The following is a 14,248-nucleotide window of genomic DNA, read 5'->3' on the forward strand; positions in this document are numbered from 1 at the left end:
TTGAACTAAAAAATGGTAAAGGTTCCCCCTCGCACATACATGCTAGTCGTTCCCGACTCTAGGGGGCAGTGCTAATCTCCATTTCAAAGCAAAGAGCCAGCGCTGTCCGAAGACGTCTCCGTGGTCATGTGGCTGGCATAACTCAACTGAAGGTGCACAGAACGCTGTGACATTCCCACCAAAGGTGGTCCCTATTTTTCTACTTGCATTTTTACGTGCTTTCGAACTTCTAGTTTGGCAGAAGCTGGGACAAGGCACGGGAGCTCATGCCTTTAAATGGCGCTAGGGATTCGAACCGCTGAACTGCCGACCTTTCTGATCGACAAGCTCAGCGTCTTAGCCACTGAGCCACTGAACGTCCCTTCATTAAACTAGATGCACTCAATTCCTGCTACTGTTCTTGAGATGTTTGAGCCTTCGGTCCTAAATGTAGAGATTACACTAGACATTTCTGGAACCCATAACTCTCATAATCTTCTGAAATACTGTCACCTGTAGTAGAAGCCATTCTGAAAACTCTCAAAAAAGATGTGCTGGTTGAACCAACGGTGGGATTCAGCCAGTTTGGGCGAACCGGTTGTTAAATTACTGGCTGGCCCTGCCCCTTTCTGACCCGCCCCTTCTAGGAGTCACCACCACTCCGTTTTGCCTCAAGGGACGTGCAGGGAGGCCTAGTAGACCCAAAATAGGGTTTGGGGAGGGTGCAATGCGCCCCCCCCCTCCACAGCCCATTTTTGCTCCCAGGAGGTTGCAAGGAGGCCTACTAGCCCCAAAACAGGGTGTGGGGGTGTGGAACGCATGGGGGGGCATGAGGGTGCTCCCCCCATGGTCCATTTTTGTTCCCAGGGGGTGCAGGAGGCTGGGTGCTGCCTGTCACACCCCCTGCCCACGTCCACCAAGGCCACACCCACCCAGCCAGTCATTAGGGCAGAGAACAGATTGTTAAATCATTTGAATCCCACCACTGGGTTGAATCCAGAAAGGTTTCCGAGTAGTTTGGTTCTCCTAGGCCAGGGGCCGGCAACCATAAACACTCAAAGAGCCACTGAGGTCCCAACCGGAAGCCCCACATTCAATTCTGGAGCCGACCGGAAGTCCGGTTCTCCCACATAGAGTCTCCTCCTAGCACGGCGTCCTTTTTCCTCTACCTTCCCTAACCAAAAGCCCTATCAATTTTGGAGCTTACCGGAAAACTCGCCCCTTACATGAGAGTCTTCTCCTGGCGTACCGCGCTTCCCTACCCCAACCGGAAACTCCTCCCAAAACTGTGGCTCTGACTGGCAACAGGGAGCCACACCAGAAGGATGAAAGAACCACATGCAGCTCCAGAGCTGTAGTTTGCTGACCCCTGTCCTAGGCTTAGAACTGGAAAGCTATTTCTCTCTCTCTCTCTTTTCCAGAGTCACCGGCCGCAACGTTTGGCCAGGACAATTCTTCCAGCTTTGTCACCTTCGAGGTTTCCGACAGCCTCGGGCCCGACTTTAACCTCTCCTTTTTTATCCGGACACGGAAGGCCGGTGGCCTCATCTTCCAGATCAGCAATGGGAGCGATGTTTTCCTTACGGTGTACTTGAAGGAGGGGAAGCTCCAGGTCGAAGCACCATCGGCGGCTTCGGTGGGGTCGTCTGGAAATCTGGCCGACGGCACCAGGCACTTCGTGGCGCTCTCCTTCCACGAAGGCCTCGCTCGGGCCAACCTGTTGAACAGAGAAGAAGAGCTGGGAGAGCTGGGCGTCACCCTTCTTGCTGCCAATTTTGAGATTCACGTGGGTGGGCTCCCCCACCAAGAAAACCTGGAGGCCTGGGGAGGCCCTTTTAAAGGCTGCCTGCAGGATATCCAACTCAATGACCACCAGATGCAGTTTTTCCCTCCCCCAGATAACGACAGCCTCCCACAGGACATGTATGTGGGACAAAACCAGAACGTTGTTCCAGAATGCCTCTCAGATGATGCGTGCAAGGTAAGGACCAGGCTAAAGGGGCCCCCAGAGGCACCCAGATATTTCTGAACGTGGGGATAACATCCCTATGGGTGGGATGAAGCAATGCGCCGGGTGGACCAGAGGTCAGTATACTTGTAGCATTATATCCCCGAGGTTGTTAAATTGTTGAGGGACCTCAAATGGGTGATGATTACGGGCAAAATAAGAGCTCAGCAGAACCCCGTGCTAAACTTCACCTTGTGGCACGACTCCCGTGGACGCGAGCTGTGGCAACCGAATTTGTCAGAGAAAGAGTAGTGTTGCGCAGTGGCTCATATGCCCAGGCTGAAACGCTTCAGCAGATACAGTTCAGAATGCTTCTGGGGGTGGCTGGTTTAGAGAATAGCCTTGGCTGAGATCTGTGAGACTAGCCTAGATGCTCCTAGCGCTATATAGCATTTCCTTGCTGTGTTCTTACTTCTCATGCGGCCAGAAGGAGAGCGATCTGGAGAACAAGACTAATGAAACCCAGCAAGGTGAGGTATGGATCTTCTCTTATCTTCAATATTTCCTTTCATGTCCCCAAGCTGTGTTTATTTAAAAAAAAAACATTGTTTTGGCCCACCGGCGTCCTGGGGATTGAAGTCCACAAATCATGATATGGCCAAGATTGGAGATTCTTGATTTAATCCACTGGGACTCAAACTGTGGGCTCCATTTCATTTCCAGAGAGAAAACAGGGCCGCTTTTCTCCTGATTGTGTTCCTTTTTTTTCTTTCAGTCTTCTCCTTGCCTCAACGGAGGTCTTTGTACAGTCACCTGGAATGACTTTAACTGCAGTTGCCCACTCAACTTTACCGGGAAATGCTGTGAGGAGAAAGTCTGGTGCCAACAAGATTTGTGTCCTCCGCCTACCGCTTGTGTGGATGTCCCCTCTGGTTACGTGTGTACGTATTCCGCCAGGACAGTGGTGAAATTCAATTTTTTTTACTACTGATTCTGTGGGCGTGGCTTGATGGGCATGGTAGGGGAAGGATATTGCAAAATCCCCATTCCCTCCCCACTCCTGGGGGAAGGATACTGCAAAATCTCAATTCCCTCCCCACTCCAAGGGAAGGATACTGCAAAATCTCCATTTCCTCCCCACTCCAGGGGAAGGATACTGAAAAACCCTCATTCCCTCCCATTCCAGGAAAAGGATACTGCAAAATCCCCATTCCCTCCTCACTCCAGGGGAAGGATACAGCAAAATCCCCATTCCCTCACCACTCCAGGGGAAGGATACTGTAAAATCTCCATTCCCTCCCATTCCAGGGGAAGGATACTGTAAAATCTCCATTCCCTCCCATTCCAGGGAAAGGATACTGCAAAATCCCATTCCCTCCCACTCCAGGGGAAGGATACTGCAAAATCCCCATTCCCTCCCCACTCCGGGGGAAGGATACTGCAAAATCCCCATTCCCTCCTCACTCCTGGGGGAAGGATACTGCAAAAGTCCCATTCCCTCCTCACTCCTGGGGGAAGGATACTGCAAAATCTCCACTCCAGGGAAAGGATACTGCAAAATCCCCATTCCCGCCTCACTCCTGGGGGAAGGATACTGCAAAATCTCCACTCCAGGGAAAGGATATTGCAAAATCCCCATCCCCTCCTCACTCCTGGGGGAAGGATACTGCAAAATCTCCATTCCCTCACCACTCTGGGGCCAGCCAGAGGTGGTATTTGCCGGTTCTCTGAACTACTCAAAATTTCGGCGAATGGTTCTCCAGAACCTGTCAGAACCTGCTGAATTTCACCCCTGCTCCAGGAATTGTAGGCAAATGGAGAAGTATCCTTTTTATGTGTGTGTTTTTTTAAAGCAGGGTCACCAAGTATCTGGAGACCCTTTCCTTCTGCTCTCAACCTAGTACAAATCTGTGGTAGATCCCATTACACTCAGCCTGCTAATTCTTTAAAAAGATGGCTTAAAAGTATTACCGGTAGTTTTTAATCCAAGTCACAGGGTCATGCTCAAATCCTGAACATTCTTTTTTGTAAGCCTCTGTACACTCTTGTTTTCCATTCCAGGACATTCAAATTCAATTTAAATAAGGGTTTTTCCACCTCCCTCTGAGAAGAAGCTCAAGAAATAGGGTTCATGTCCGCTTGTTTCACTTTCAAGAAAACTTTCATTTATTATGACTTATGTTTCCTCTGATTGTCCCAAAGGTTCTTTTTCAGAAGGCAACCGGACCTTCTTGGTTTTTCTCTGAAGGATACTGCGAAATCCTCATTCCCTACCCACTCCTGGGGAAGGATATTGCAAAATCCACATTCCCTCCTCATTCCAGGGAAAGGATACTGCAAATCTCCATTCCCTCCCCACTCCTGGGGGAAGGATACTGCAAAATCTCCATTCCCACCCCACTCCTAGGGGAAGGTTACTGCAAAATCTCCATTCCCACCCCACTCTGTGGCCCGCCAGAGGTGGTATTTGCCAGTTCTCCAAACTACTCAAATTTTCCACTACCGGTTCTCCAGAACCTGTCAGAACCTTCAGAATTTCACCCCTGCTCCTTGGTGTTCTCCACTGGACAACCCATCCACTCATGGTCTTTGGTTACTGTGTCATCCTGCAGGTCTGGCCAATGCCACATTTGACGAGCACGACGCGGTTGAATTCATGGCAAATAGGTCCGTCGCCAGAGCTCTTCACAGCCTCCGCCTGGATTTCAGAACGCGGGACAGCGACGCCGTCTTGATACAAGCCGTAGAGGAAGTAGACTCTCTTCTGGTGGCTATTCAAAACTCTTCGCTCCTGGTTGAAATCCGGAGCGGGAATGGAGTGGAGGGAGCAAACTTTCTCAGGCCCATGCCCATCTCTGATGGCTCCTGGCACACCCTCTCGTTGACCATGGAAGAGCCCTTGGCCTATTCGTCGAGGTGGCACCTCCAACTGGACGATTCCACCAATACCACTCTACTGGGTAACGCCGGCAACCTGGATTTCTTAAAAAGCAACGCATTTATCGTCTTGGCTGAAAGCTTCACGGGCTGCCTGGGACATGTAGACATCGGGGGCCTGTTTTTGCCCCTGGCCAGCCATCCTTTTTACCCACAGCCAGAACAGTTCGTTCAGGTGTCCAGCAGGCCCCTCCGTCTGGGCTGCCGAGGAGAAGACATCTGTTCTTCTAATCCATGTCATCATGAAGGCTCCTGCTTGGACCTCTTCAATGCCTTCCGCTGTGCCTGCCAGCCTGGGTGGGAAGGGCCACTGTGTGAGACCAACACAGATGACTGTAAATCCAGCCCATGTCTTCATGGCGAGTGCGAAGACCTAGTGGGGGACTTCCAGTGCACCTGTCATAAGGGTTTCATCGGGAAACGTTGCCACATCAACGTAGATGACTGCATGAGGCACCAGTGCCAGAATGGAGGGACCTGTGTAGACGACGTCTACAGCTACTCCTGCAAATGCCCGCCAGAATACTCTGGCCCCCACTGCGAGTAAGTCTGTAGGAAGTCTGAACTGGCAAGTGTGAGAATTCTGGAGATGGTTTTTCTTTTCTTGCTCTTTCTCGGGAGTTGGGACACAAGGTAGGAGGTGTGGGAATCCCACCTAAATCTTTCTTTCCAACCAGATGTCCCAAACATACTTTTCCAAAACGCCAACTGGATTTTCTTGGCTCTTTTCCTTGACATCGTTTCGCTTCTCATCCAAGAAGCTTCTTCCATTCCAGAAGTTCATCCAACGTCCGAAGAAGCTTCTTGGATGAGAAGTGAAATGTTTTCAAGGGAAAAACAACAACAATTAAGTCCAGTTGGCTTTGGGGGGGAAAAGCACCTTTGGGACAACCATGACCGGGATGACTGAGAATCTCCATAGACATTTTCCCAACCAGACCATCCAGTCATCTCAGTCTTAACCTCCAAACAGTGCAGGAGGATAATCGCTTTGCTGACTGCATAAATCAGTGGGGCAGCAGAGGTGAGGACAGTGAGCCATACAGAAACTTGACATACAGTCGAGTGGAGCTGGTGGCAGACTTAGAGAGTGAGGAGTTTGGGGAGGAAGCTGGGCCAGTCCTGGAGTCTGAGGAAGGCTCTGATGAGGGCTCTGTGTCGGAGTCAGAGATGGAGCCAGGGCCATTCGACAGTTATCAACTGCCTTCTGAGTCAGAGATCAATGGGGCAGAAGAACAGCTGGAGCCTGTTCCCAGTGTGTGCATGTGCAGATGAAGGAAACAGCTAAGGAACAAGGGCCCATCCCCTGTGCATGTGTACACATGTCCCCTGCCTGTGCCCTAACCCCCACATGTGTGGTAGACACCCAAAGACCAACTGGCCAGCAGGAGGCGCATGCACAAGCGCATGCACAAGCGCAGTGGAGCTGGGCTGGGGCAACAGCTGGGGCTCCGCGTGCCACAGGTTCGCCATCACGGGACTCTACGGCTGCAGGAACAAGTTGATAGTCAACCTTTTGAAGCGTGTCTATATAATGTCTGATTTCTAAATCAAGGATCTTCTCCTCTTTCCTTTCTTAAATTCCAGGTGGCCCTTCCCCCCTGAACAATGCGGCAAGAACTTCACCTGCTTGAACGGCGGCAAATGCCTGAGTGGGCCTTGGGGAGCCAACTGCAGCTGCAAGGACGGCTACACGGGAAAGAAGTACGATGACGTTCTTGACCCTCCCCCCCCCAGCCGTCTTTCCAGGATTAAAGGGGGCTCTTTAAAAACTGTTTGGCCTCTTGGATTCTCACCCCGTTCCCCGTTTCTTTAAGGCAGTGGCTGATCCCTACCTCGCTTTATTTCCAGGTGCCAGATCAACGTCAGCGACTGTGACCCCAACCCCTGCAAAAACGGGGGGACCTGCCAGCACTCCATGAATCAGTTCTGGTGTATCTGCGGTGCCAACTACGCCGGGGAATATTGTGATGTCAGTGTAAGAAACAGCCTCTCTTTTCCCCCCTCCAGAATAATGGAGTCGGGTTTCCCCCCTCCCTACACTTGACTCAGAAAAGGAGTTAACATCTTTCCCAAGATTAAACCAAGGAGGTTGTAATTCATGCCTCCTCACCAGGGGTGGGATTCAGCCGGATCGGACTTGTTTCAGGCAAACCAGATGCTAATTTTACATCTAGTTCACTGAATTGGTAGTTGCAAGGACTGGCTGGCCCCGCCCACCCTGCCCCTCCTAGGAGTCTCCACGCAGCCTGTTTTGGATGCCAGGTAACCGCAGGGCCCCAGTGGAAATCTCAGGGTGGGTGGGAAACAAGCCTCCCAAAAGTTCTGGAAACGGGCCTCCAGAGCCAGGGGGAGGCCATTTTCATCCTCCCAGAGGCCGAAAAATACCCCCGTAGTGCAGGAGACCGAGTAGGCCACGTCCACCCAGCAGCCGGGCAGAGAACCAGCTGCTAAAAATTTTCAACCCCACGCCTGCTCCTCACCCTCTTAGTGCTTGGATGGAGGGGAGTAAACGTTACATTGGTTACATCAGGGGCGGCAAACTCAATTTTGTTGAGGGCCGCATCAGGGTTGTGTTTGACCATGGGCGCCGTGGCCAGGGTGGGCATGGCCAGCTCGATGTCACTCGTGTCGGGGTCACCTGTGATGGCCATAGTGCTCTGCCAGTGAAAACTAGCTCCTGAGTTCCATTTCAGCTGCGACAGCCACCTGCAACTCTCTGCCAGCAGAAACGGAGCTTTGAAGTGCCAATTACGGCCCTCGTGAACTCCGTCCCGAGCTCCATTTTCTCTGGGAGTGGTATGGCAGGCTGGTCCTTCGCTGTTTCAGGGCAGCTCCACGGGGCAGATCTAAGCATCCTGCAGGCCAGATCTGACCCCCAGGCCTTGAGTTTGACACCTCTGGGTTACTTAGACAAGTTCTTGACCTACCATCAAAACCCAGTCTAAGGTATAGGTAGCCCTTGACTCACAACCACAATTGAGCCCCAAATTTTCTGTTGCCAAATGAGACAATTGTTAAGCGAGTTTGGCCCCATTTTCTGACCACAGTTGATAAGTCAGTAACACAATTGGTTAAGCGAATCTGGCTTCCCCATTGACTTTGTTTGTCAGAAGGTCGCAACAGGGGACACAGCAAACGTCATAAACGGGAACCAGTTGCCAACCATTGGAATGCTGCAGTGGTCATAAGTCACAGCGTGTGCAGCTGGTGGAAAACTCGGACAGTGTGGAGGTTGGGGAGGAACCTGGGCCAGTCCTGGAGTCTGGGGAAGACTCTGATGAGGGCTCTGTGTCGGAGGCAGAGAGGGGGACAGAGCTGTATGCCAGTTATCAGCTGCCTTTGGAGTTGGAGATCAGTGGGGCAGAAGAACAGCTGGAGCCTGTTCCCAATGTGTGCATGCGCAGAGCTGCCAGGAGAAGGGAACAGCTAAGGAACACAGGCCGACTGGGAGTAAAGCCACAAGTGGACAGTGAATGGCCCCTCCCAGAGGGAATAAAAGAGGGGCGACTGGGGAATGGAGTTTGCAGGAGGCAATCAGTTCAATTCATTCGGGTGAAGATCTGTTCCTGACTTCTTGCCAAGGAATTGCTGCTACAGCGTGGAGTTTGGAAGATATCGGCCTGGCAGCTCTCCAAAACAGATAAAGGTCTGTAGTTGTGAAATCTCTTGAAAGATTGTTGGCTGGGACTTTGCTGGAGAGGAATTCCCTTTAACCTAAATAAAAGGGGTTTTATCAGGACTAGGAGTCTACTTCATGATCTTGGGAGGCCTAGTTATAACATGGAGTTACTAAATGAACTGTTGCGTTCTACCTGTAGTTTCCTGCTGGAAGCTTTGGGGTCTTCAAAATATTTTACGGGGGCCCAAGGCAAAGAGTCTTTGGAAGATTAGGGGCTGAGGAGCATCTGAAGATCTGGCAGGAGTGGTAGAGGAGACACAAAAACACACAATAAAGCCATTTTCCAAGCTGGTTGACCGAGCTCTTGCCCCAAAGGAATCCTTAATGCAATGATCCTGCTCAAGTAGAGGGCGTCCCAGATCCATGTACTTGTTTTGATGGAGACCTCAAAATCCACTTCTGATCTACTTATACTTCTCCCTGTCCTGGTTTCTATCCCAGCGTTGCTAGGCTGTCAGGTGTCTCCACCGTTGAGATCACAACCTGGTATTTTTAGCACGGCTTACACCAACTTCACGTGGCTCGGTGAGAAAAGCTGCGCCAGGTTAGAGAGAGAGCTTCTGCAGGTGGAGGGTGTATTTTGAGAAGGTGCTTTAGGTAGCCTGAAGGTCAGACAAGGGACAATGGGTGGAAATTAATCCAGGAGAGATTCAACCTGGGAATAAGGTGGAATTTCCTGACAGTGAGAACAATCAACCCATGGAACAGAAGTTGTGGGAGCTTCATCCCTGGAGGCCTTCAAGAAGAGACTGGACTGCCATCGGTCACAAATGGAGTATGGTCTCCTGCTTGGGTAAGGGTTGGACTAGATGGCCTACAAGATCCCTTCCAGCTCTATCCTGATTGATTGATTCAACCTATAAATTTTCTGACCGTGAGAACAATCAACCTATGGAACAGAAATTGCCTTCGGAAGTTGTGGGAGCTCCATCAAATGAAGCGTCCAAGAAGAGACTCGACTGCCATTTGTAGGGTCTTCCTGTTCTCCTTTCCTTAGTTCAGCCTTCCAACTTCTACAGAGGAGTCCCCCAACCTCTTCGGGGTTGGCAGCCTGGAGCGGGTGAGGGGGATGATTTTGTGGGCCGTGAGTGTTCTGACCTAGGCTTCCCAAGATCATGAAACCCACTCCTCGTCTCGATAAAACCCCTTTTATTTAGGTTAAAAGGAATTCCTCTCCAGAAAAGTCCCGGCCAACAGTCTCTCGAGAGATTCCACAACTACAGACCTTATCAGGCTTGGAGAGCTGCCAGGCTAATATCTTCCAAACTCCACGCTGTAGCAGTAATTACTTGGCAAGAAGTCAGGAGCAGATCTTCACCCGAATGAATTGAACTCATGGTCTCCTGCAAACTCCACTCCCCCTTTGCTCCTCTTTATTCCCTATAGGCTCCAGCTGTTCTTCTGCCCCACTGATCTCCGACTCCGAAGGCAGCTGATAACTGTCGGATTGCTGTTGCCCCCTCTCTGCCTCCAATACAGAGCCTCCATCAGAGCCTTCCCCAGACTCCAGGACTGGCCCATGTCCCTCCCCAACATCCTCACTCTCCGAGTCTGCCACCACCTCCACTTGCCGCTGGCAGGCCAGAACAGTGAGCCCATGCGATGTTCACAGAGGGGGAGGGTCCATGGGACCTCCCCTCACCCTCCCCTTCAAGGACAATTGAGTGCCGTTTATCCAGACTCATCTTCCCTTTATGAAGGGCCCAGCAGAGACGATACAACCTGAGACTTCTCAGGAGAGAACTGAATGAAAACTGCTGGTGACCTTCTACCGCTGCACCGTAGAGAGTATTTTAATTTATTGTGCCTGTGTCTGGTTTGTCAATTGCACAGGGGCAGATAGGACAGCGCTCCAGAGGGTCAACGTCATTGCCCAGAGGATCATGGGTTGCCCTCTCCCCTCTTTGGAAGAGCTATGTAGCTCCCACTGCCTTAAGAAAATTCAAAACATCCTTAAAGATCCATCTCATCTTGGGCACCCTTTTTTTTTTTTTGAACTATTACCATTTGGCAGCCAGTACAGGATAATAAAAACATGGACAAATAGGCTGAAAAACAGCTTCTATCCCAGAGCAGTAACTATATTGAATTCTATGGCATTTTTGTTGTTAGTTGCAAAGTCGTGTCCGACCCATCGCGACCCCATGGACAACATTCCTCCAGGCCTTCCTGTCCTCTACCATTCTCTGGAGTCCATTTAACCTCACGCCGACTGCTTTGGTGACTCCATCCAGCCACCTCCTTCTCTGCCGTCCCCTTCTTCTTCTTCTGCCCTCCATCGTTCCCAGCATGAGGCTCTTCTCCAGGGAGTCCTTCCTTCTCATTAGGTGGCCAAAGTTTTTGAGTTTCCTCTCCAGGATCTGGCCTTCTAAAGAGCAGCCAGGGTTGATCTCCTCTAGGACTGACCGGTTGGATGGCCTTGCAGTCCAAGGGACTCGCAGGAGTCTTCTCCAGCCCCACAGTTCAAAGGCCTCCATTCTTTGGCGCTCAGCCTTCCTTAGGGTCCAACTTTCTTTATGGTCCAACTTTGACAACCAATGTGAGATGGTCTATGGTATAGTGTAATGTTAATACAATATCAGGGGTTTTCAATTTAATTATATAGAATGTGAAGGATGTGTGTTTGTGCTTTTATTTTTATATTATAATGTACACAGAAGAAGGCATTTAATTTTATTGTAGGAGGTGCAATGACAATAAACTAAACTAAACTAAACTACACTAAACTAAACTAAACTAAACTTCGTTGTTTTCTCTGCAGAGAGGGAGTCTCCCTGGCCCTGCCTTCCCCTTCCCCTTGGTTGAAGTGGCAGTGCCAGTCGTTTGCAGCTGCCTATTTCTTCTCAGCATCTTCCTCGTCCTGATGATCTTCACCGCCCGGAAAAGACGCCAGTCCGAGGGAACTTACAGCCCGAGCCAACAGGAAGTAGCCGGAGCTCGCCTGGAGATGGACAGTGTCCTCAAAGTCCCTCCAGCAGAACGTTTAATATAAGCTGCCAGGGGATTTCATAAAGTTGGCACTTGGCGTGTGGGCAGAGTAGGTCTTCTCTGCTCCCTTCAAAAGACCAGATGGCGGTGGAGTTGGGGTGCCCGTTGAGTGGTGCCCCACCTGTGCATCTGGGACCTTTGAAGGACCTATGTTGCTTCCTCTCTGGCAGTGGCAGCCACCAGCCTCTCAATCCTACCACGCCTGTCCATTCCCATGCCTCGGAACCAACCCAAGACGCTGCCTTGGCAAGTTGCTGTGAGGAAGGACAATCACCTACAGACTTCTGAGCATCAACCAACCCACAAGAGACTCAAAACGGAAGCCCTGCCTCTCTCCTTGGGGTGGTTTAAGGGCGACGCTCTTTGTGATGGCCTCCAAGCGTGGGTTAAAAAGTGGTTGGGTTGGGTTGTTGGATGATTGTGGCATTCTCACGTTCTCTACTTGTTTAAGAAGGTTGTGATGGCTCTGGTTTTGGCATGCGGGGAAGGATTTGGAGGCCTCATTTCTAGAGGCAGGGATAAAGGTAAATATGCGCTAGTCGTTCCCGACTCTAGGGGGTGGTGCTCATCTCCGTTTCAAAGCCGAAGAGCCAGCGCTATCTGACGATGTCTCCGTGGTCATGTGGCCGGCATGATTAATCACCGAAGGTGCACGGAACGCTGTTCCCTTCCCACCATAGGTGGTTCCTATTTTTCTACTTGCATTTTTTACATGTTTTCGAACTGCTAGGTTGGCAGAAGCTGGGACAAGTCACGGGAGCTCACTCCGTTACGTGGCGCTAGGGATTCGAACCGCCAAACTGCCGACCTTTCTGATCGACAAGCTCAGCGTCTTAGCCACTGCGAGGCAGGGACAAGACTTCCTACATTGTCAGGATTGGCGTGACAAAAGACACAACAGCTGGGCAAATTCACTTCATCCCTTTTGACATTTGAAGCCCCCTCTTAGAGGGGTGCATTGTCTACAGGACTGATCTGGGGGACCTTGCTAATGGCGCTCCTTTATAAATAACCAAGTTATGGACGAGGCTCTCAGGGAAAGTTCTCAACCGCTGTTCCAAGTGGTGAAGGACATCTTGCCCTATCCTGGTGACCAACGCAAGACTGTCAGCAGCTCCATGCTTCTTGGAGCAGTTGGAACTACTGAGTTGCTCCTCATCCCTTCAGACATCTCAGGTGTGGCCATAAAAGAGGACATGGGCAACTTGGGAAGCCAGCAAGCCAAGCCACCAGGAGACCACAGGGTATGAGCGGAGGTGCTGAATGTCCACACTCCCTCTGCTGAGCTGAATGCCAGTTGATAGAGAGGAGTTAGGTCCAAAAGATCTCTGCCCCTCCTGTAGTGACCACTGTTTTCTGGGCCCAGCATGCAGCCATACCGGTTGTCCAGACGTTCAGGACATTCATAGTCCCTGTAGGACTTTGGTGTTTGCAAAACAAGCCACTACGATTGAACGTAAACTAGCTGAGAAGATACAAAAGGAAAAAGCACCAGGACTGGGTGAAGTGTATTATTGTTTTGGACTGTGAAAGGCTGAGCTGCTCATGGCTGGGAAATTCAACACAAATTGCACACCGACTATTAGTCGCACTGCAGCTGCGAAACAGAAGAGGGTGAGCAACAAAAGCTGCTTAACCCCACTAACACACCGCAAGAAGTCCAAAATCTCTACTCCTCCTCTCACAGAACAAAACATGAACTTATCATTACCCTCCTCTAGATGAGAGTCGAGTACTTACAATTTCCGTGACCTACTTCACGTGTTTCGGGTACAATGCACCATCCTAAAGTGCCTTGTAAACAAACCACTTGAAACAGTATTAACCCCAAGATCCCTCCACTTCTTCACTTCACTTCACCCTTCGGTTATCAATTTTGATAGACGTAGAAATGATTCCACTCCAACAACTTAAGAGCCATCTACTTATCCCAGGGAAAGTTCAGGTTTCTACGCTAAAATGTAGGGGGGTAGAAGTTTGATTCCGGCTAACAAAGATTTCTCCTGTTTTAGTGTAGGTTGAACGTATTTGGCTGTTCCTTCCTTCCTCCTTGGTGCATCCACAGGAGGTCCAAGGAGCTATAGACAGGTGTGGTGGCAACTCTGCTCTCTTCTTCTTCTCTTGTCCTCCAAGAAGCAACCACAGAACACTGGTTGGAGAAAATACACCCCGTTCTACATGGTGAACCAGACTCTTGAATGTGTGGTCAACTGTAGCTCACAACCGTTGGCACGTGAGAGCCATGGTTTACGAAGAATAGTGAGGAATCTTTTCAGAAACACTACATGTTCCCTAAAATTGAAACCAGACTTAGTCAGGGTTGGTGTGAATTCCTACAGACGGCTGCAAAAGGAGAACACTGTTGTATTCCTCCTAGTGGTGGGAATATTTTTTTACTGTCAGTTATGTGGGCGTGGCTTGGTGGGCATGGCAGGGGAAGGATACTGCAAAATCTCAGTTCCCTCCCCACTCCCGGGGGAAGGATACTGCAAAATCCCCATTCCCTCCCCACTCCCGGGGGAAGGATATTGCAAAATCCCCATTCCCTCCCCACTCCCGGGGGAATGATACTGCAAAATCCCCATTCCCTCCCCACTCCCGGGGGAAGGATACTGCAAAATCCCCATTCCCTCCCCACTCCCGGGGGAAGGATACTGCAAAATCCCCATTCCCTCCCCACTCCCGGGGGAAGGATACTGCAAAATCCCCATTCC

General features: G+C 50.6%; 1 protein-coding gene across 1 annotated transcript in view; it reads left to right on the plus strand.

Annotated features, from left to right (window-relative positions):
- Positions 1-13,945, plus strand: part of CRB2 (crumbs cell polarity complex component 2) — a 55,961-nt gene extending 42,016 nt beyond the window's left edge. The window contains exons 8-13 of the mRNA XM_081967602.1: positions 1,401-1,960; positions 2,703-2,868; positions 4,540-5,407; positions 6,452-6,568; positions 6,716-6,842; positions 11,308-13,945. Of these exons, the coding sequence (XP_081823728.1) occupies positions 1,401-1,960; positions 2,703-2,868; positions 4,540-5,407; positions 6,452-6,568; positions 6,716-6,842; positions 11,308-11,538 (2,069 nt within the window). The 3' untranslated portion in view covers positions 11,539-13,945. The remainder of the gene's footprint in view (positions 1-1,400; positions 1,961-2,702; positions 2,869-4,539; positions 5,408-6,451; positions 6,569-6,715; positions 6,843-11,307) is intronic.
- Positions 13,946-14,248: the final 303 nt, after the last annotated feature.

Source organism: Natrix helvetica, assembly GCF_964273705.1.
Source record: "Natrix helvetica genome assembly, chromosome: 15".
Lineage (NCBI taxonomy): Eukaryota > Metazoa > Chordata > Lepidosauria > Squamata > Natricidae > Natrix > Natrix helvetica.